At 35.6% G+C, this 24,822-nt stretch overlaps 1 protein-coding gene across 20 annotated transcripts in view; it reads left to right on the forward strand.

Annotated features, from left to right (window-relative positions):
- ROBO2 (roundabout guidance receptor 2) overlaps positions 1 to 24,822 on the forward strand; it is a 1,684,719-nt gene that overhangs the window by 1,151,005 nt on the left and 508,892 nt on the right. For all 20 annotated transcript variants that reach the window (XM_044251123.1, XM_044251119.1, XM_044251120.1 and 17 more), the window contains one exon: positions 6,339 to 6,665. In XM_044251123.1, coding sequence (XP_044107058.1) covers positions 6,339 to 6,665 — 327 coding nt within the window. The remainder of the gene's footprint in view (positions 1 to 6,338; positions 6,666 to 24,822) is intronic.

Genomic DNA, 24,822 nt, shown 5'->3' on the forward strand with positions numbered 1-24,822 from the left:
TCTTTAAAAAATTTTTAAAAATTCAGGAAAGTTTAAGTGTGTTGTTTAACTTGACTAGGTGTGACTATAGTATATGCGTGAAAAACAAGGTTTAGTTCTAAGGGAATAATGAGGCAAGAGCAGTTTTCTTTCAAAAACATGAAATGAAATCATCAAGTGTTCTTTCATGTGCTTTATCCTCTTTTATCATACTATGAAATTGAAGTCACTTCTGAAAATTAAAGTTACTATAGCACTCACTAAAATGAATGGTTATTGACTAAATAAAACAAAATTTAAATATATTTATGAGTCATGATTTTATACTTCTCCAACCCTCTAAAATTTGAAGAGCTAATAAACTACTCAGTTTGTTTTTAGTTTTTTTTTTTGTTTTGTTTTTTACCAAAAACCATTTCAAAATCATTGTTTGAGTGTCTCTGAGAAGCAGAAATAATCTGTTATGTAAATTTGGGTGCTTAGTACCTTATTCAAAGATGCTGCTGCATGTAGCTGACTAATTGAATGTTTCTGTGGAATGCTTGCATCTAGCCAGGTCTAAGTGTGTCCCCTTCTAGACTGACCAGGTCCAGCCCAAGCCCAAGTGCATGACCTTCTGGTGAGCTTGCCAAAACTGAGCATCTTAGACCCCTTTCACTTGTAACTTCTGATACTTCCTGTTCACTGTGGGGACCAAGAATCACATTTTAAGGAAATATCCCAGGTAATTTTAATGCAGGTAGGCTGAGAAGCACATATGGAAAAACAAGGAAGATGTTATATTATGACTAGAGGCGTCTGATTTATTTTATTGTAGTCATCCACAGAAAAGAGTTTTGGAATTAACGTAGTTGTAATGTGTATTCTTTACTTCCTCCTACATCGAGTTTATAAAAGCCTGCACATATCAGATTAAAGGTCCTAAGTTCTAACTCTGCTTCTTTTAGCTATTTAATTATTAACAGGTCATTTGACTAATTTATACCTTACTTTCTTGGTTAGTAACAATCAAAATTGGGATGTTCATCTTTAAGACTCCATGACTAAGATCCATTTTTTTTTTTTAAGATAAGGACAGTTGGATAAAATGCTTTCAATTAAAACTTGACTATGTGGTTGCCTAATTAATAATTGATATATACGAAGATGTCTAGATTTGTTATCAGCCACAAGTAGGGTTAGACTCTCAGATAAATCTTAGATATCTTCTGTTTTGCTTATCTGTTCATATAAGGTACCTGAATAACTACATAATCTATATTAACACTGCAGTCAAAGTTTTGTTTGTTTGTTTTTTCCATCTAAAATCTGGAGTTTACATTTTTATGATCCTATACAAAAGAAATATAAGTGAAAAAGCTAGAGTTCTTAATGGAAAGTGATGAACAGATACTCTAAAGCAGGATTGGCAGACTTTTTCCATAAAGTGTCAGCAGGTATTTCCAGCATTTAGACCTCCTCATCTGTCTTCTAACAACACAAAAAATGTAAAAACAGTCTTAGCTGAGGGCCATACAAAAATTGGTTAGAGCATGGCTTCTCTAACTTTATGTGCGTAGGCATCCCTGAGAGGGGGTAGGGGTAGGTCTTGTTAAAATGCAGATTTTGATTGGATAGGTCTGGAGTTGGGCTGGGGGTCCTGTAGTTCGCAGATGCCTTAGGAGGTCCAAGTCTTGGTTAAACGGTTTCAGGGTCCTTCCTGTAATGTACAGCCCCCTCTACTGGTCAGTTTTGAATCGCCAGTGAGTTTAGCTGACAACTCTCGTCTTTGGTTTTGTTTTGTTTTGTTTTAATGAAATAATGGGGTCGTGAGCCAGTAGTGCAGAATACCTGGTAGTTTAGTGGTCCTTCCTAATTTTAAAGATCCAGATTTCTTCGCAAATTTGATGAAAGCTATGGTCCCCCTCCCATCTCTCCTGTCCTTCCCACACAAGAATGCCCATTTTTACACAATTCTGAAGAATTCATAACCTACCTAAAACTTATCCATCTCAAGGTCACTGCTATATTGTGTAATGTCTGGATTTAGGGGAGTACAGAATTAATCCACTCATTTTTAATAGCATCTTAAAATTTAGATGTATCTCCATGTCTGTCTCTGTTTATACATCTGTATAGTGGCACATTTCAGCTTTATTTGATGCCTGCCCTATTGGCTATTGCTGCCCTAATAATTATATTTAAAACCAAGAATTATAAGTGAAGAAAATAACCTAGCTGTTGATATGAGTGAACATGGATTCTTACTCCTTATAATAAATTTATTCATAACACCTTACCCATGACTTTATTGAAATATGATTCGTATGCTACACAATTCACCCATTTAATATGTGCAATACAATAGTGTTTTATTATTTTCATGAGTTGTACAACCATCACCATAAGCAATTTTAGAATATTTTCATCGCCTGCTAAAGATACCCTAGACACCTTCACATCCGATCCCTATCCCCCAACCTCGATAATGGCAAACCTACATTCTGTCTCTCTGAATTTGCCTCTTCTGGACATTTCATATAAATGGTATAAATAGCAGCCTTTTCTGATTAGCTTCTTCTATACTGTTTTCAAGCTTCATGCTGTAGTGCGTATAAGGACTTCGGTGTTTTTGTTTTTGTTTCTGTTTTTTGTTTTTGTTTTTGTTTTTATTGCTGAGTAGTACTCCATTTTGTGGATACGCAACATGTATTCATCTGTTCATCAGTTGATAGACATTTGCATTCTTTCCCTTTTTTTTTTTGTTATTATGAATAATGCTGTCAGAAACATTGCATTACATTCAGGTACAAGTTTTTGTGTGGCTATAAAGTTTCCTTTCTCTTGAGTATGTGTACATAGCCATTGAATTGCTGGGTCATCTGTTTATTCCAAAACATGTCTAAGAAAATCCAGAATATTTTCCAAAGTGGTTGCACCTGCACCATTTTACATTCCCATCAGCAATGTTCGAGGCTCTCAAATTTTCCACATCCCTCTCCCCACAAAAATACTTGTTATTTTACTATTTTTTTTTTTGAGGATTGTCATTCTTCTGGGTGTGAAATGTATCTCACTGAGATTTTGATTTGCATTTCCCTAGTAACTAATGATGTCAAGAATGTTTTCTCGACTTACTGGCCATTTGTCTGGCTTTTTGCATAAATGTTTATTCACATCCTTTGCTCATTTTAAAATTTGGTAATTCATATTTTTATTGAGCTATAAGAGTTCTTTATATATCCTAGATCTAAGAGCCCTCAGACATATGACTTGCAAATTATTTTTTCTGATTCTGTGGATTGTCTTTTCATTCTTTTGATTTTTTTTTCTCAAGCACAAATATTTAAATCTAATGAACCAAAGTTATTTATTATTTCATTTGTGGTGTGTGCTTTTGGTGCCCAAGAGAGTTTTGCTTAAGTCAAGGTCATGAAAAATTTGCTCCTATAATTTCTTCTAATCGATAGTTTCACCTCTTCTAGATTGTAGGTGTCCTTTTGAAGTTTTTATAACAGTGAGAATAAAATGATTAAAAGAATATCCAAATGAGACACACTAGAATAGGTTTACATATGTTGTAGTGATAAATGGGTGAAATTCTAGACATGCTGGATGCTAGATCTTATTGCTAAGCAGTTTAGATACTCTGCTGTTTTTCCTTTTATAAGTCAATTATTTTATATTCATTAATAAATGTTAGTGTATTTCAGGTCCTCTGCAGGCCGTCTCTGGGCCAAGTGCCTAATAAGGTGGGGAACTATTTGATAAAGTAAATAGCACTTTACTAACATGGATGGTTGACTTGCTTAGTTTTAATAATAGAACAACTTTGACATAGGGGAGCTGTGGATAAATGCATGTGGGAAATTAGAGAAGAACTAGAAAGGTATCTAAACAAAGTGATTATAGCCTATATACCTGTTACATGAAAAGTGAGATTAAACTCTTGTTCCATTTTAGAATCAGATTCTGTGGCTCTGTGTCCAGACCATTATACCTGGGAATATGTTACTGATTTGCAAACTGTGATTAGCCATTCACATTTAAATGGTTTGAGATCTTTTTTAATTCATTTCTTTTAAAAATAAATCTTACTCTTTATGTTCTTTAGAGTCCTGATTTGCTTTAGGGACCCAGTACTTTCAAAGTATAACTTTCTTTATTGTTGTGATGCACAGTGTGGTTACCTGTTCGTATTTAAATGCTTTGGGTTTCTTTAGTACTTAAAAAAAAAATTCTGACCTATGTATTGTAAATTACTCTTTGGCTTTAGGTACTCTGCACTTGGAATATATTTAAGTTCCTTCTTGGATCTGATGAGATACCAAATAATATTCAGCAACCTTTAAAATTAATCTTCCTCAGAAAAGAAAAGGTTCATTCACTATAATTAAATACCCTTTATTAAATTAAAAATGTGCATTTTTAATTAATAGTGAAAATAAAGTGGAATAACATTGAGGAGTAAATATTACTTCTATTTATTGAGCTGAAATGTGGTTCTACTAGATGACTGGGTGGAAAATGTTAAAGCTTGTATCTAGACTATCATTCTGTCCTCAGACATGGTTATTTCTCTCACCATCTACTTTAGATTTATGAGCAGGAGCTGCTAAGACCCTTTCACAAATAACGACCTGTGACACCTCATAAACTAAAAATGTTCAAAATGACACATCATGCAGATTTTTCATCTTAAAATACCAACAGGTTCTTCCCTTCCTATTTTTTCTACCCTTTAATGGCTCTACTCTCATTGCATTCGAAAGGAAGTCCTGGTGCCCATCACTCTTCCTTGCTATATGGTGACATACCAAATTCTGTCAAGGGTTATTTTATGCTATGCCTTGTATCTTTCTCTGTTTTTCTACTCTCAGCATCATTTCTCAAAGTCAGGTTCTTTTTATTGTTCTCTGGAATAATTAAGCAACTTTGACCTCTCCTTTTGCCCCCATGGCTCTTTATCTTTTATACTGCACACCAAAAATACCTTTCTAACACACGGATAGTCCTATCACTGCCCTCTCAAAATCTGTTAGCCATATAGAATGAAGATCAGAATCCTTTGCATGGTGTTTAAAACCCGTTTATCTGGATTGCCAAGGGCACTTTTCACTTCCACCTGTCATATCAACTTCCTCCCGATTATGAAATGTATCATGCATGTCCTTTCATGATCTCAGGTTGTTTCTTCAATCTGAATGTCTTTTCCCTTTATTTGCATGGTTTTATTCTTTACCTCTCAACTTAAATGATGTCTTTTCAGGGAAGGCCTCATTACACTCTAGTGAGGGTTAATAGTTTTTTCTCCACTTTCTTTCTATAGTGCATTTCTTGGACCTCCAAGCAACATTTATTTTACTTTAACATAATGATTTATGCTTGAATTCCTCAGTCAGATGTCCCTGGGCTCCATTCTTGCCTCAACTGCTTATTTCCTCTACCTCTCCGGGCAATTAATGTTATTTCCTAACCTGCTTCCTCATCTGTTAAATTGAGTGAATATTTGTACATAGTTTGTGGGTTTCTTTTTATATGAAGTCTGATGACACAATGCCAGTATGATACACACCACATTGTGTATTCTGGGTACTTGCCCATTTGGCTTTGTTCCCCAGTAGATAGTAATTGTTTGAGGACGAATTAATCTTGCTCATTTTAGTACCCGAAAGAAAAGGTCATACTCTCTTTTACTTTTCCTTGCCTCAATTTATGGAACATTTAAACCTAACTCATTTGAATTAAACTATTAATTTATTGCTTTATTATCACATTCCACAAAGGACTTGGGATGACTTAGGAGATGCATCAAGAACAAAAGTATGAAAAATGAAAAAAAAATAGTAACAAGTGCATTTTGAATAATTGAAGAGTTTAATTTCACCAACGTCAACCTAAGAGACAAAAGCTATAGATAAGAAAAAAATTTTTTTAAGATTTTATCTATTTATTTATTTATTTGATAGAGAGAGAGAGAGAGAGATATCACAAGTAGGCAAAGAGACAGGCAGTGCGGGAGAGGGGGGAGCAGGCTCCCCACTGAGCAGAGAGCCTAATGCGGGGCTCGAACCCAGGACCCTGAAATCATGACCTGAGCCAAAGGCAGAGGCTTAACCCACGAAGCCACCCAGGCATCAGAAGAAAAAAAATTTTTTTAAATATTTTATTTATTTATTTGAGAAAGAGAGAGCACAAGAAGGGGAAGGACCAGAGGCAGAAGCAGACTCCATGCTGAACAGGGAGCCCAATGAGGGACTTTATCCTGGGACTTCACGATAATGACCTGAGCCTAAGGCAGTTGCTTAACCAACTGAGCCACTCAGGTGCCCTAGATAAGAAAATGTTAACGCTTGTCTTCATTCTGTCCTGTTTTGTAGGATCTCGTCTTCGCCAGGAAGACTTCCCCCCGCGGATTGTGGAGCACCCTTCAGATGTCATTGTCTCTAAGGGAGAGCCCACCACTTTGAACTGTAAGGCAGAGGGGCGGCCAACGCCCACAATTGAGTGGTACAAGGATGGTGAGCGGGTGGAGACTGACAAGGATGATCCCCGGTCTCACAGGATGCTTCTGCCCAGCGGATCCTTATTTTTCTTGCGCATCGTACATGGGCGCAGAAGCAAACCCGATGAAGGAAGCTACGTCTGTGTTGCAAGGAACTATCTCGGTGAAGCAGTGAGTCGAAATGCATCTCTGGAAGTGGCATGTAAGTAAACATAATGAATTTCGTGAACATCACGCACTTTTACTTTGATTTATTTTTAGCAAGGTTTGATTTGTCCCCATGGGTACTTAATACCTAAAGAAGAAAACAGCCAACATGCCATGGGTAATGTTACTTTGCCTTCTCTAAAGCAAAGCTGGTCAAAATAATGTCAAGCCATGGTGTTGCAATAAATTTATTTCTATTGAAGCAAGGTGGAAATTATATTTTTACGTTAAAGCAAAGCGATAATGTTGCTGGTCATATTTAAAATTTGAATTATTGATGAAAGATATAATCAAGTATTAAAGCCAGCTATGTTAGAATGAAAACTTAAATGTAACATGGGATCAAATAATGAGCATAAATTCAGTATTGTACCTATTTTAGTTATGTATGTATATATAACTGTTACATATTGCACATATATATACATATATATATGTGATAAAAATTAGACTTAGAAATATTTATATAAATATATATACATATTTATATATGTATTTATATATGTATATATATTTATATAAATATTTCTAAGTCTAATTTTTATCAGTCACCTTTAAAAAGAATATACTCCCTTGGTTATATTAACTCTTTTGCTTCCAGTCTGAATTCAGGAATCATTACCATAGGCATGTGGGGAGAATACAGAAACAAGCAACTATGTTTAGTTATTTTTTTCTATCAATGAAATTCATCAAAAGAAGAGATCTAATTTTTGTTGGGACCAAATGTTCATACATGGAAGGGCCTTGCTCAGTCTTGGCAATCATCAATAGTTAAGGGCTTGCCCTGCCTTTGGGATTTAAAAAAATATATTTATTTGTTCATCAGATAGCCCAAATAGCACTAGTAAATCAAGATATCAGTGCTTTGCGTCTATTTGAACATTAACTTCATAACTTCATCATTTTTCAGAACAAATTAAAATATATGATAGATTTTTTGGGGTGTCTTACAGATAAGAATTTGGTGTCATAATTTAAACAGTACCATAAATTTTTTATATTATTTATCCTGTGGAAAGATTTTATCTGGAATTGATCGTTAATAAAATGGCAACAATTGGGCATAAAAAAAGCTCGTACTTTTCAACTTTCTGGTTGTACCAGTAGGTTTTCATAGATAAGAAAATTGAGTTATTTCAAGATGCGTAGGTCTTATTTATATAGTTGGAAGCAGATTGTTAAATAATAGCCCATGGTTTCATGTCAGTACAAAGTACTCGCAGGCTACATGATATCACACTACAATCACATAAATTATCTAACTTGTGTATATGTGTATTGTGATTCTCAGCGATTTACCGACTTTACATAGGAAATCATCTTTTAGTAAGCAGTCATACTATTTCTTCTTCACCTACTTCAGTGAAAGCTTTTGTTCTCAAGTGTCTGGTCTTCTGATTTATGGTTTGTACCAGGAAATCTAAAACCTACTAATGCTTAAAATGTGTAAATCCAATAGGATTTTTCCAATAGGAAAAGACTAGAAGAATCCTAAAACCCAAATTTATTTTGTGAAGTAGTTTGAGAAAGGAGCATTAGAGCCTTAGCTAGCAATGTGATTTTGCTCAAGGCACCAGGTAATTTCATTTTTATAACTTAGTTCAAAAAAGCAGTCAAATTAAATGCAGTTTAGTGAGATTTGAAATACACACACAAAAGCTCAAGCATCAGTATTCCTAACTCTTCTATTTTTATTCTGAATATCTTATTCCTGAAAATTTTCAAACATACTGAAATATGTCAATGTCAAATTCCATTGATTCCCCCCGCCGCCACCGAATCCCTTTGTAGTAAATATAACAGGCATCATTCTCCCACTTTATAGATAATATGAAACCCATGATGGTTAAGTGATGAAGACTCAGGCTATAAATTAATGGGGATTTGAAGACCAGATTCTGATTCTTCTAATTTTAGTTTTAGGGAATTGTGCCATATTAGGGAAATGAAATTCTAAATGATATTTGGTCTAAAATTTCATCTAAAAATTAAAATTTTTAAATCAAAACTTTTTTTAAGTTTGTCTACTTTATCTACTCAGCAACAGGTATCTATTTTTAATTCTCAACTAACTTTCCTTCTCCATGTTGAAGTTTACCTAAACTGGCCACTCATTTTATTGTTGGGCATCTATAAACACTTTTTTCCCTGAACCTTAGCTTTTTAAAAATTCTTCCCAGCATACACACATCTTGTATTTTTATTTAATCTGAAGATTGCTCTCTTTCCTAATTGCATCATTAATAATGAATCAAACTGTTTTAGGAGGAAAAATTTAAACCATGATTTTTTTCCTTGGTAATATGACAGTAGCACTTTTTATTTTTAAATCAATGAGCTTTGAGAAATGCTAAAAATACCTTTGACCTAGAGAGGAAAACAAGAAAGCTTCTAAATTGGATTTAGCTAGTGAATAAAATTCTTTCTTCTAATGCCGTGTCAACAGTTCATGCCGTTTGAGGCAACACAAGATCAAATAATACCCATTTATATGCTACTCATCTCTTTCACATTAGATCATCCGTCATCTCTTTTCCCTTAAGTGTTTCATAACATGAATTAATATGGGAACTTGGGAGGAAGCACTGTGCTTTTTCAGTATTATTTGTTACTAAAGTATATTTTTTTATAAAATGATAGAAGAATAGCTATAGATTTGATCAATGCTTGGCTTTCATAATTTAGAACACTCAGCATAAATGCTCAGTCATGACATGTCACTGTTTATTACGTAAAGGAAAGAATGGAAGTCTAGCGACGCTGAGTATTTGGAGAACTGTAGGTAACTTGATATAAGGTAGAGGGGCAACATAAGTTGGAAAAGTAGATATTTTTTTTGTTGTTATGTAAAAGGAGCCTTTGAAAGAGAATTGAAGACCGGGTTAAGGGGATGATGTTTGAAGTCAGAGAGGAGTTAAGAAGCTGTCAAATGAAAAGAGTATATATTAGATTCTGAACGGAAACTAGCAGTGAAGATTGAAAGAAGGAAATAGTTTGAATCAGATTTAGAAATTATAAACCATATTGCTTTATGGTCAGTTTAGGGATTTAGGGGATAATGAATGATTCCCAGTGTTTGATTTTTTGTTTGTTTGTTTGTTTGTTTTTTGTTTCCCACTGAGTGACTAGGTATATAGTGCTACCCCCATAGGGATGGCAGGTCTAAAAGAAATAACTAATAGGAACAGGAGAGTGAAGTCAGCTTTGGCGGTGTTATTTAACATGCCGATGAGGCATTGAGGTAAAACTATCTCATGTTGCATTAAAAAGGGAACTTCTAGAACTGAGGAGAAAGGTCTTTACCACATAGAGAATAAAGTGGTGGAAGTCGATAAAGTAGACATGATTGCCCAGGCAGGCTGTGTGCCAGGAATGGTTAATAAGGGCTGAGATCACTCCTGTTTCTTGGAACCTCCATGTTTAACGGTAGGCAAAGGAAAGAAGTACTGGTTGAAGAGGGTCTGAGGAGGCATCAGAGTGATGGCCCATGGTGAGGGAAGTGACATGAAGCCCAAGGAAAGTATTTTAAGAAAGAAAAAAGTGTTTTGTGATGCAAATGCCACATTTTGGTTAAATAAAAAAGACTCCATGGACTCTAGGAGGGGAAAGAGAGCATAGCAGCTGAAGAAGGAGTAAGTGGTGGGGTTAGAGGGGCAAATGCTGCCCCTCGCCCAAGAATCTAGCCCTGAATGGCGTGTGAGGGAACTAGAGCAACATCCCAGGTCTCTGCACTATTGCCTCTTGGGGTTGTTGAGGGCTGTGCTCTGTGTTGTAGGGTGTTTAGCCGAATCTCTGGCCTTTGCCCAGGAGCTGCCAAAAAGACCCCCCCTCAACCCCAGCTGTGATAACTAAAAATATCTCTGGACACTGACAAATGTCCCCTGGGGGGGCTCAAAATCAATTGAGAATTACTGATCTCTGGTATCTAGGGAATTAAGTGTATGGATATGTGGCAAATAAACTTGTTACAACTTTTATTGTGAAATATGATTATTGATGAAAAATATGGAGAGTTTTGGACTCTCCTTGTTTCACCTTGGTTTTCATTTTTGATTTCAAAAGGCTTGCTTTCTGCTGTCAGATGAAATGTGCAATTTTATCAGTAACTGTCCGTCTTGACAGATTGTATAGAAAAAAGTCAGCCTGTTCTTTACCATACTGTCCACGTTCTCTTTTTTGTTTTCTTTTAATAAAAACTTCAGTTTTATGTAACAGAATAATATAGGAGAGGGAAAAAAATATTCAAGAGCAACCTTTGTTATGGAGTGTTGAATCCTTTATCTCCTATTTGCTTTCTTCCTCTTGGTTTGAAAAAACAAAACAAAACAAAACAAAACAAAAAAACAAAAAAACAAGTCATCCAGAAAGTACTTTTCAGTTCACTGGAACTCAAGAAAGGTCTTTAGGTGAAAGCAGTTTTCACCTATTTTGAAAGCAGAACTGCAGGGTCCCCAGCAAACACCTGGCACCGAAGAAGTTAATCAGCAGTTTTCCGATGAGACCACCGAGAGAGCAGAGCCGTCGCTGGTGCAGATAGGGTTTCAGCTGGAATACCAGTTCTCCCTGTGTTTGGAACAGAAGGAGCACAGGGGTCCTCCCACGTTTTGTGGCTGCCTCTGATACAGCCTGAGTCAGTGGCAGCCCCTAGAGATAGCAGCTGTAGCCCCAGGTGGTAAATGTATGACAGCAGCTTGATCTATCGACCAGGGTAAGAGGGGGTTCTGGTCTAAATGAAAATTCATGAAAAATTGATGAAGTCCCCAGATTATGTTTTCTGTTTCCTTTCGCAGCACTCTGCCAGTGTGGAGAGGGGAGATTAAATGAGGTGCTGAAGCTTTAGTGGCAAGGAGGTTGTGGTTCAAAGGTCAGGGGTCACAGAGAAACCGGTCTATTTTTTTTTTTGCTTTCCTTCTGAAGCAAAACGCAAAAACTTTTCAGTTTAGCTGTGATTTAATTTTGCTTTGATGCAAATAAAATGGCAAGATATTTTAAAAGTGGTCTACAAAGCAACTACAAAAGAGAGGACAGATGTGATTCATAATGTAATTGAGGAACTAGTAATAGATTGAATTCCATGACTGTGAGGTGATTTTTTTCTTTTCTCTCTTTTCTTTCTTTCTTTTTTCTTTCTCTCTTTCTCTTTGTTTCTTTCTCTCTCTCTTTCTTTCTTTCTATCAAGACTAATGCTGCAAGAAAGTCATTTAGAGAAGGAAAAGGTCTTGCATTATTTATAGGTCACAGATTGCTAGAATAGCAAAGCTATGGAACACTCTACAAGCATAATGATCCTGTTTGCTTTAAATCCAAAATGAAATTGATGTTTTATCTGTACAAGGAGGAGAGGTTACAGAAGTAGACTGACTTTAGTAATAGAGGACACAGGTGGCATTAAAAATGAACACGAGGTAAATTGTTTCCCTGATATTTCCAAGTTAATAAATATGTGACTTTTATCCTTTTTATTTTGGCTGTAAATGAATGTTATCCATGCAAATTACCTTTATACTCCATAGAGACACAAAATAAATTTCAAAAAAGGCTAAATCATGGAGAATTTTTGTAAAAAAATTGCTTTATTGAGATACAATTCACTTACCATACAATTTACCATTGAAAGTGTACAATTCATTATATTTTAGTATATTCACAGAGTTGCCCAACTCATACCACGATTTATTTTAGAACATTTTCATCTCTCCTAAAGGAAACTCTATACCCATTAGCAGTCAATCCCCATTCCTCTCAAACCCTCCTGCCTCAGCTCTGAGCAAACATTTCATCTACTTTCCATCTCTATACATTTGCCTAGTCTGGAAATGTCATATAAATGGAATCATACAGTGTATGTTCTTTGACATTAGCTTCTTTTCCTTAGTATAATGTTTTCAAAGCTCATCCTTGTTGAAACATGTATTTGTACTTCATTTCTTTATAATGCTGAATAATATTCTATAGAATGGATATACCACATTTTATCTTTCCTCTTTTGATGTATATTTGGATTATCTCCACTTTTTGTTATGCATAATGCTTCTATGAACATTCCGGGGCAAATTTTTGTATAGACATATGGTGTCATTTGGGCGTTCTCTTGGGTATATACCTAGGGATAGAATTGCTGAGTCATATGGTTGATAGTCTGTTTAACTTATATTAACTTTGAAGTCACCACACCATGACTTTCCTAAAACAAACATACAAACAAATCTATCCATTTAGATACCTAAGAGACAGTGAGTCAATCTGGAACTATTCATAGATTTTGACCATGGAGCACTGGGTGTGGTGAAAAAATAATGAATACTTTTTTTCTGAAAATAAATAAATTGGAACAAAAAAAAGAATGTAGATGCAACTGATTTTTTCATGATTCTTCTATTTGTGTTTCTACACATTTTAAAAGAGAATTCAGAGACTTTTTTTTTTGGTAGGGTAGGAAGGATTAGCAATTGAAAAATGTTCATAGTCCAAGATATTTCGGCCAAATAATGGGGTGAATTGTGTTCCCCCAGATTTATATTCTGAAGCCCTATCCCTCAGTTCCTCCATCTGTGACTATATTTGGAGGTAGAACCTTTAGAGTGGTAAGTTAAAATGCAGCCATTGGGGTGGATCCTAATTCAAGTGTTCTTATAAGGAGAGGACATTTGGACATGTAGAGAGACACCGGGGATGCAAAATGCAGAGGAAATAGCTTGAGAGACAGTGAAAAGGGGCTGTCTGCAAACCAAGGAGGGAGACCTTAGAAGAAACTGAGCCCTACAACACCTTGACCTCACACATCTATGCCTCCAGCATTGCGAGAAAATAAATTTCTGTTATTTAAACCACCCTGTCTTATAACAGCCCTAGCACATTAATATAGGTCCTGAATCTTAAAACAAGAGTAACCCTCCCTGACTAAAAAAAAAGGGGGAGGCACCTGGGTACCTCAGTTATTGAAGATGCTGCCTTCAGTTCAGGTCCTGTTCTCAGGGTCTTGGGATCGAGTCCCACATCAGGCCCCTTGCTTGGTGGGAAACCTGCTTCTCCATCTTCCTCTGCCTCTCTCCCTTGCTTGTGTTCTCTCTCTCTCTCAAATAAATAAATAGAATCTTAAAGTAAAAAAGAAAAAAAAGCAAGAGGAACCCCTACTAACACAGTATTTAAAAGAAATTAACGATGAGAATCAAATATTGTTTGCATTCTGTAGATTTTGTTCTACAATGTTGGTCTGAGACTGTTTTAAAAGAAATCTGTAAACTCAGTTGAGTGTATTATAAGCCAGAATGTATAGGCATCAAGGAATTAATCTCAAATAGCTTTAACTAGGGGCGTCTGGCTGACCCAGTCAGTAGACTGTGTAACTCTTGATCTTTAGCTTGTAAGTTCAAGTCCCACGTCGGGTAGTTGGGTATAGAGATTACTTGAAAAAAAAAATCACACACACACACACACACATGCACACACACACACACACACACATCTTTAAGTAGACATAAAAGATGAAGCAAACATTTGGTATTAGAAAACAGATGATCATAGAAGGGTGAGTGTGTGTACATGCATATGTATATCTGTATTGTTGGCTGTTCTGCATGTGTACCTTTTAATTTTGTGAAATTCCATCAAATTTTTTCAAATACAGATCTCTTCCTTAATCTTCACAAGGGAAAGTGTGGAATTGCTGCTCTTGGGGAACATGTTTGCATTTATGATCTATTTAAATATGTATAATGCTCTATTTTGATATCAGGTTTCTGTTGATTGAATTGACTGCATGCAACGCTTCTTAGTACAAGTCTCAAGTTGCTTTTCACTCAAATTAGCCTGAGTTAGCTCTGACTCCAGGGAAAGTACATAAAATAAGGGAAAATCGTGATGTCCTCTGCTTTATTCAAGAGATTATTTCTGAAAACAGTATTGTCCTGAGCTCTGCAAACATATAAATCCCATGCATGGAGTGACAGCTAAAATTATTCATGGTGCTGGTAAGGTAGGTCAAGACACAACATGCTGTGGTTGGTGCTTGTTTTCAACCCCAGAAACTTCCTTTAGATACAGTTAAGAAAAGGAATCTTCAAGGTTTGGGAGGGTTTTTGCACCTATAAGCCTTCAATTTATTTGAAAACCATTGGTGTATAAATATAAGTTGATTTTAATAAAAATGCATACAGGTGGACATTATACTTAGAAAATGTAATTTGGGCTGCAACTTGTATACAGTCTTTTAAAGATCTGTGTTTCAGCAGAACAGCCTGTCTCCAATTTTCTTCTTTAGATTGAATTCGTTTCTGATAAGTATAATACACATCTTTCTATTCTGAAGCAGCCCCCACAAGATTTTTATAATTCTATAAAGGAGATCACCCTTCTTTCATGCATGACTCGGTATCTATGGTGAGCTCTTTATAGGAGTAGAGAAGTAAAAACAGTAGGTGAATTTTTGTTCAACTCTGTAAATTTCTTTTTGCATAAAAATTTGTAACAGTTTGTGGTTTAACTGCTAAAGGGTGAGGTTCAATTGTAAATTGACATATTCTTTTACTCTGTATCATTGGAATTGTTTTTTTTCCCCTTAGAAGATTTTCAAAAGCAAAAACAACATTCCCAATCACCATTAAAAAAAAAAAAAAAAAAAGGATCTCCCTGATATGAGGAAGTGGTGATGCAACATGGGGGCTTAAGTGGGTAGGAGAAGAATCCATGAAACAAGATGGGATAGGGAGGGAGACAAACCATAAGTGACTCTTAATCTCACGAAACAAACTGTGGGTTGCTGGGGGGAGGGGGGTTGGGAGAAGGGGGGTAGGATTATGGACATTGGGGAGGGTATGTGCTTTTGGGTAAATTGGAAGGGGAGGTGAACCATGAGAGACTATGGACTCTGAAAAACAATCTGAGGGGTTTGAAGTGGCGGGGGGTGGGAGGTTGGGGGTACCAGGTGGTGGGTATTATAGAGGGCACGGCTTGCATGGAGCACTGGGTATGGTGGAAAAATAATGAATACTGTTTTTCTGAAAATAAATAAATTGGAAAGAAAAGGAGATATTTATACATTTTTGTCAATTGAGTGTATGTTTCACAAGAAATAATTTGGGGTCCTGCTTGGAGTGATTTCTATGAACTCTAAAGTTCCCTAGCCCCCCCTGGGGCTGCTCAGACATCCATAAGTTGGTATTCCTGCGCCTGGGTAGAAATGAAGCAAGGACTGTAAAGGAGGCAGGCGCTTTGATGTTGTGACAGATATGTAGGTCCAGATCTGGGGTGAATCCCGACAGGTTCTTTTTTGGTATATTTATTTTTCTTTGGCAGATAATCTATCATTTGTAGGCCTTTATTCCCTGATTAATCCAAGCCTGTTATATAATTGATCCTCAAAAGGCCAAGCAAGGTTGTCAGCTGGATTGCAGGTTCTAAAAGTCTGATTGGCTGTTTGTTATTGGCCCATTGAGTCCTATTGCAAACAGAGGTTTGGGAATTAAGTTTACATTAACATCTGAGAAGGAGCTCTTTTTTTTTTTTTTAAATCATCTGTACTTCCTTCCCCCCCCCCCCAATAATCAGGCCTTTTCCAGGTATAGAAGTACTTCCTGGGGGCATCTGGGTGGCTCAGTGGGTTAAAGCCTCTGCCTTCATGACCTCAGGGTCCTGGGATGGAGCCTGGCATCAGGCTCTCTTCTCAGCAGGGAGCCCGCTTCCTCCTTTCTCTCTGCCTGCCTCTCTGCCTGCTTGTGATCTCTGTCTGTCAAGTAAATAAATAAAATATTAAAAAAAAAAAAAAGAAGTACTTCCTGGTATTTTCAAAGACAATCATTAAGTTTTTTTTTTAATGTGTCTATCTAACACCTTAGTCTATGCCAAGTTTTTATAGCAAATTTTATAGTTTATAAATGGAAATATAATTTGACTATTTTATTTCCATAACAGAAAGTCATATTTGATACAGGCCATCATATATATATATGTATATATATATTTTTTTTTCCACTTTCCTTCTTACTGCTTTCTCTGGTTATTCACATTGAGTGAGCACATTCACTGCTTTTCCTTAAATAATTTAACAACTCTTTATTGGGTTTCCTAGTTATTAGGAATTGAGAATGATTTTAAGAGTTCCATGTCCTCAGTGGTGCTAGTGTTATTAGTGAGAAGCCTGGGTGGGCGACCTCATTGAGTGATGTCCCACTGTGTGTAGGTGTAAGGTAAGGACCTCCAGGGGTGCCTGGGTGGCTCAGTCCTTAAGTGTCTGCCTTTGCCTCAGGTCATGGTCCCAGGGTCCTGCGATTGTCCCCCATCCCCAATCGGGCTCCCTGCTCAGCGGGAAGTCTGCTTCTCCCTCTCCCACTCCCCCAGCTTGTGTTCCTTCTCTGTCAAATAAATAAATAAAATCTTAAAAAAAGAAAAAAGATAAGAGCCTTGAGATAGAACAGGCCATGGGAGGTAGGAGTGACACCAAATGCTTTTGGGTGAATATGAATGCAAATGGCCTTAGGAAACTGGAGAGAAGAATAAAAGCAAAACCCTGAGGCTGTGCTGGGCTACTTTGGAGAAAGTGAATATATGTTGATTTGAAGAATGTATGCAGGAGAGTAGAGGGAGATAATTTAAATAGTGAAATGGAGACTGGTAATGACTCCAACTGAGGAGTTTACTATTCTCTTCAAAGAGCTAAGGGAGCTCTTTAGTGTTTTTGATTGAGGAGTGTTACTTGGAGGTGGGGTGTGAAGATTTGTTAAACACAGTGTACACTAGGAGGGAGCACTGGGGAGCCTGGCTGGGGAGATCTTGGCAAGTTAAGGTACAATAGGACTAGGGTTGAGCTATGCTGATGAGTTAAGTTGAAAGAGGAGAGAGAGCATTCTGAAAGAGAATTGATAAAAATTTAAGTCATGATTTGTCTTTCAAGGAACAATATAAATTCAGTTTGCTGTATTTCCCTACAGTACTTTCCAACTCTCAAGTACCCAGGTAGGTATTTGAGGGTATGGACACTTAGAAAAGAGTTGTTATTTAATGTGTATAAAGTTTCACTGTAGTAAGATGAAAACGCCCTGGAGACTCATTACACAAGGATGTGAATTTACTGAACACTGCTGAACTATACACTTACAAATGGTTAAGATGCTATCTTTTATGTCATTTTTTTTAAACACCTCAGTTAAAAACCAAACCAAACCACACAAAAAAAATTAAAAACACACCAAAAGGCAGAGCAAGGCATGACACATGCTGCCATAGTGTGTTAATACGTTAATACAAAATGTGTGAGTCCTTGGGCTGACATTCTGAGGGGATTCAGAGAAAGAAGTTGATTTTGCCAAGAGGATTATGGAAGGAGGGGAATGATTTCACTGTTTCTTCTTAAATGCCAGGCTTCTTTTTTAAATGTTTTATACTTATGATTTATTCAGTTCTCAGACTAACCCTGTTATTTGCTCTGTGCTTTATCTGAGGCCCAAAGAACTCACTTGTAGTTGCTTAGACAGCAATAAGAGTCAGGATTCGAACTCACGCAACCTTCCTCTAGAGTCTGCTTTGCTAACCACTAAGGTAAGAGTCCTCATTGAGTCGTTTAAACAATTAAAGTCATTCGGCACATAGAGGAAATCATTAGCATTTGTTTTAGTTGATTCACTCAGGATGATCTGATCTGCACATACGAGGAGGGTGCTGGACTAGATGAAGCCTTAAAGCTTTGTTTTGGTGTTAAAATTCTGTGAATCCTGGGATGTTAAAGAAAAGAAACAACAGGAAGGGTGAGCTTTTCTTTCTTTTTTATTTAGTTATATATTGACATTTGAGAGCTCATTAGTTTATTCAAGTAATTTGATTTTCTCTGTACAGTTCCTAGTTGTCAAATACTAGTATCAAGAAAATCCATCACATTCACGTTTTATTGACATGTTTGCAGGCCAAAGCAGCTTGGAGATTAAGAATTCAATTCGCAAGATGAGCCATCTATCATTTAATATCTAAAGATAACTTGACTAAGTGTATAGAAAATGGGGCATGATAATAGCAATGATGCCTTTATACTATTTTCTAGAGTTCTTGAGAGTTACTAACACAATCGTATGCACTTATTTCATGGTATATGTACTTGTAGACATTTGCGGACTTTGAGAGTTTCCAAGTTCAGTACGTAGTAGCATTAACATGGGTCAGTTTGGGCTTTCCAATAACTATTTGTTTTTAAAATGAATTAAAAGAGGAAAGACGGTCTTTTCAAAAAGTGATTTTGGAGCAATTGGATATCCATAGGCAAAAGAAAAAAAAAGAGACAGACCCTCAAACCACGCCCATTACAAAAGAATGAATTAAAAATGGGTCATAGATTTAAACATAAAATGTAAACCTAGAAAACCTTTAAAAGGTAAGATAAACCCTTTGGTGTCTAGAGCTTGGTGAAGAGTTCATAACACAGACCAAAAAAATAAATGTGACTTCATTAGAATGGGAAACATTTATTCTCTGAAAGATCCTGTTAAGAGGATAAAGAGATAAGTAATATACTGGGGGAGGGCATGTTTATAAGTAACATATATCCTAACATATATCTGATGAAAGACTCATATTTAGAATGTGTAAAGGTCTCTTAAAACTCAACATTAACTCAAACCATCCCATTAGAAAGTGGGCATGAGACATGAAGAGACATTTCACCAAAAAGGATCTCTGGATGGCAAATCAGCCCATGAAAAAGATGTTAAATGTCACCAACCTCAGGAGATACATGTTAAGAGTGGAATGAGATACCACCGTATACCTTTAGCCAAAATAACATAAATAAATAATAAAATAGAGTAAAAATAAATAAAATAGTGACATTACCTAACTCTGGTGAGGCTGCAGAAAAACTGGATCTCTCATATATTGTTGATGAGAATGTAGAACTGTACAGTTACTCTGGAAAATAAGTTGAAAGTTTCTTAAAACATTAACTATATGCTTCCTATACAGTTGCACTACTGAGCACTTATCTAAGAGAAATGAAAACCTATCTGCACCAAAACCCATGCACAGTTTTTAATGACCAATTTATTTGTAATGGCAAAAAATGGGAACAACTAGAATGTCCCTCAATAGGTAAATGGTTAAACAAAGCATGCTGTATCCATACCACAGAATTTGACTCAGCAATAAAAAAGAATGAATGGGGCAGTATGCTCAGTAAAGAAGGCCATTTTAAAAGGTCATATACTGTATGATTTCACTTATATAACCTTTTTGAAATGACAAAATTATAGTGATAGAAAAGAGATTAGGGGTTGTCTAGAGTAAGGGATAGAGGCATGGGTATTACCACGACAGGAGAACAAAGGGTGATCTTTGTGTTGATGAAATAGTTACGTATCTTCATAGTGATGGTGTTTACACAAAGGCATATGTGTGATAAAATTATATAGAACCACTTACACATGCATTGTACCAATGTCAAGTGCCTAGTCTTGGTTTTACACTGTCATTATATAAGATGTAACCATTGAAGGGGAAACCAGGTGAAGGGTACACAGGACTTCTGTACTTTCTTTACAAGTTTCATCTCAAAGTAAGAAGTTTAAATAAAGGAACTGTATCCTTAAGATACGTTCTAATGTATGATACATTCTAATGTATGATGCATTCTAATGTATGATGCCTTCTAATGTATCTTAAGGATACATTAAAACATGAATAAGAAATATCGTATTAGGAAATGATTTGCTTGTTTGTTTGTTTGTTTGTTTGTTTTGGAGAGGGAGGTCGGTAGGAGCAGTGAGAGAGAGAGAATCCCAAGCAGGTTACATGCCCAGCTAGATTGCACAACCCTGAGGTCATGACCTGAGCCAAAATCAAGAGTCAGATGCTTAACCGACCATGCCATCCAGGCCCCTGAATAATTTATTTTCTAACTTTTACATTTTTAAGTGTTTTGCTTAAGTATGGATGATTTCATATTTTTGTGAATTATCCATGATCTATTTAAAACTCTTAATCAGACTTACTTCAAATTCATTGTTTGAAATTCATAAATTCAACATGCGGTCTGTTCTATATACAGTTCTGTGAACTTTCCTTCTGTTTTTGATTTTTGCTCCATCATGGTTTTTGAGTCTAATGCTAGGCATTTTTTAAGGGGAAGCAGAGGTTAATATAAAAGGCTTGTGGTTGTTCATGGGTATCAAGAGTCCCTAATGTATGCTAAGAATGGGGTCCATTATCTAACTGCTGAAAGTCTCTTTCTCTAAATTGCATTAAGAGTTGAGATTAAGAAATGTAATCCAGTTTGAGTCTTTGCTGCTAAAACTATGGGTGGAATATTGTCAGTAGTTCTGAGTGTCAGCTTAAATTCACCATGAAATGAGGAGTACCTTAGAAGAAAAAGATCAAGGGTTTAAGACTGTCCCAAGTAGGAAGAGTCGAAGGAATTGGGATTATTGAACCAGGAGCAATGAAGACACTGGTAGGTCTGGTAGTTCTCACCAAGCATATCAAGAACTGTCAAGACCAAGAAAGAATATACTTGTTTTGTTGACCTTTGAGGAAAGAAAAGGACTAGTAGATAGAAGTTGCAGATTTTGCCTTAGCATGCTGGACAGTTATTATTGTGTATGACTTCTTTCTTGGGATCTTAAGGAATTACAGGCAAACCAAAATCAGTGTGATAATGCAGTCAGATGAGAACCTTAAAAATTATGTAGAACCCTCTATTTTGGTATGCCTTTGCTTTATGTTTTTCCTCAAAGGAAAACTCAGCCTCCACAATAATGAAACAAAGTAACAAAATAGTACTGGTGACCTATTCAGTTGCAAAATAATCCTCATCACTTTCCTATTCACCAAGAATTCCATAAAGTAGAAATAATTTCCTTAAATTTTATATTATCATGTTTCATGAAAAGTCCTTGGAAAAATCCCATTTGTGCATACGTCTTACACATCCTATTTTGAAATCCACTGAGATTATAAGCAATTAAATTAATTGCATTTTGTAGCCCAACCCCTCATTTATAACATATAATTCCCCAGGACCCACATGTCCAAATTCAAGAGCAGCTTGATAGAAAGGCTGATTTATTTTTGTTTTCTTCCTGGATCTGCTTTGAATATTCTTAAAAGAAGGGGGGAAATGCTGTCTTTAATATTCATATAGGATTTTCTTTTAAAAGCAGCTTCTCTCAAAAGCCTGTTGTTAAACAGGACTACCTAGAAAGGGGTCAACTTGTAAAACCCTTCCTAAGTACTTGTGTGGTTCTTTAGGATTGATGGATAAGCTGATAGAATCTAATCTTCAAATGTGTATGTCATTAATAGAGATGTAAGAATCTCAATTTACTTTGTCTTTTTCTATTCTGTCACATCATAAGGAAAAGCTTTACTAATGAAGTACCCAATGGTAATAACCCATTATATGCTAGAATCTCTCTTTATATCAGATGACATGCAAATGAACTGTTCTATTTCTGTGGAGAAAGAGAGACAAGGAGTGGTCTAGTTAATCATACTTGAGGGCTGCCATAGTTGTCTTCTGGGAAATATTATCATTATTCATTCTTATTTAAGGGTCCTTATCCTGTGCATAAGAAAATCTCCCATTCATTCCATTTGGGTTTGATGTTAATTACAGGGGCATTAATGGAAGCTTTTTCATAAGAAATGAATGTGGGATTAAATCAGGAGAAAAAAAAAAGAAGCAAACTTCGGGTGAATCAGGTCATCATAAAATCGTGCATTTAGAATCTGGCAGGTTGGAGGAACTGTAGAGATCATCAGTCTTGTTCAGAAGTAGAAACTGAGGCCCTGAGAAATGAACTGAGTTAATCAGAGCTCCTAGCTGATGAGAGGCAGGCTTGAAATGACGAATAGAGGAGCCAGTTTCATGAGACAGCAATGTAGGGAAAAGGTAATTCTTGGAATTTCTTTTCCCAGAAAGCACTAGATTCGGGCTCTTTTAACTCGGGCCATGATTTTTGGCAAACCTTTTAATCTCTCTGGGTCTGTTTTCTTGAATTTAAGGTGAGGGGATTGGACTAGATCATTTATCCTCCAGCAAAGAGAAATCAAACTAAGCTATATAAAGGGTCATGTGTGATTACTGAACTGAGTTTATTGGGAAAAAAATATTTCTAACTTTTCATTTACATTTGGCTTTTAAGAAACTGAGAGGAGCCAATCTTGGATATCAAGTAAGTTTAGCAGTAATCTTTAACTGGCTTGTCCCCAGTCTGTGCAAAGACTTTCTTCTTAACCCAGATAATATTTTTTCTTTTTAACCATTTCTTCATGTGACTTCTGGTTGATAACAAGTAATTGATAATATTGCTGGTAAATGAGGTTTCTCCTTAATCTTCTGTGTCTTTTAAGGAATTAACTGATCATGTATTCACATCTACACAATCCCTGTTCACCTTGTCACCATGTAATTAAGTCATTTTTCTTTTTCAATCAAGCATTCAGGTCTAAGGTAATTGGTGCTTTATGAAAAATTATGTACATTCTGGAGCAGTATTTCTGGTCTCTTTAAGTTTAATGCAAATAAACAAATATAAATTTCTACAGAAATTGGATCTTGTTTTGTTTCTCTAAGAAGAAAATGAAGCAATTTTTTTACTTATATATTTCACGTATGCTTAGTGTATAAAGGATTTTATTAAATAAAATGCCATTTGCTATTTACCACAATATTCTCACCTACTTATTATAAATAAATACATATACATATACATATACCTATACATACATTAGACCAATTTTACATTTCTCTTCTTTTTGGACCCATATTATCTGAATTACTATAAAGATTTTTCTACTGTGCATGTCTGATGTCTGTTTGGTTGTTTTCTTTATTTTGTATTTTACTTTTATGTGTTTTTTGTAGTTATATGTACTATGTTCTTATTTTAGAAATGCTAGAAACTGTAAAAGTTGAAAAAAGATTACTGTCAGAAATAAGCATTATTTCTACCCTATTTTTATTTATTTGTCAACAATATCACTGTAGTAAGAGTCAGTCTGTGAAATGGATTCTATTTTGTGTAATACTTCAATAAAATAAAAGATAGAAGTACTATACATATAAATAAATAGCGCTATAACTTGGTTATTTTGGATAAGATGTAACATAATTTTAGTTTTTATTTCTTTGAAGAATTAGAAATTTGGATGTCTCATAATAATGGCTTGCACATGTCCTCAGGAAATAGTATAACTAAATTACAAACATGCTTACTAAGTCCTTCCAAATTCTAACATTGTGGTTTCTTGAATGTTTTCATGTAATGGTCTTCCTGCCAACTATATAATATATTGTTATATATTATATAATTTGTTATTGTTATATACTTGTTGTTGTTATTGTTATAACAACAATATTTGGGAAAACATATTGTTATATTGTTATATACTTGTTGTTATATAAGACAATTGTTATTGTTATGTACTTACAGAGATATACATAATATCTCTGTAAAATAAATTAAAGTCATTAATTTTTCTGTCACCAAAAAAGGTTGCTTTTCAGCTTTTTAATGACGGTGATACCGTTGTGAATACTAGCTCTTCCTCCACCCTGTTATACCAGCTAACATAAATGATAGGCCAAATTTTACACAGTAAAAAATCAGCACAGTAATTGTTAATTCATGGGGTAACTAGATTTTGATGGCCTCTTTTACAACTTTTGTCTATTTTTTTTTTTTGCTTGAGAGTTTGTAGGTGGTTTATTCTTCATTTTTCTTTGTAAACTTTATTCATTGATTTCTTTTCTTAAATGTTTTAAAGATTTTATTTTACATACAGTTTTATATTAGTTTCACGTATTCCGTATAGTGACTTAACAATGTATTCATTTCTTCAAACTCTTTTAACAAGTAGGTACAGTTGCCTCTAGAAAGCAAATTTCAAATAGGTTTCTTTTTATATGTGATGTCCATTCTCAGAAAAATCAGTTCATTTCATCCAACTGGTTCTCCCTTACCTATCTAGAGTCCTCAGTTGGAGTGACCTTTGGAGTGACTGGTGTCTTGAGTGATGTAGTTAATGAGATCTAGCGACATCATGACCCTGACCCCTTCATGGCCCTGCTCCTCTCATCCATCTTCTTAACCCCACGGCTGAGTCGGTGTGTAGAATCAGGATTAAACAAGTGTGAATAAACAAGTTCAAGAGCTTCCTGTCAGGACTGCCAG

The sequence above is a fragment of the Neovison vison genome, chromosome 6, assembly GCF_020171115.1.
Source record: "Neovison vison isolate M4711 chromosome 6, ASM_NN_V1, whole genome shotgun sequence".
Classification (NCBI taxonomy): domain Eukaryota; kingdom Metazoa; phylum Chordata; class Mammalia; order Carnivora; family Mustelidae; genus Neogale; species Neogale vison.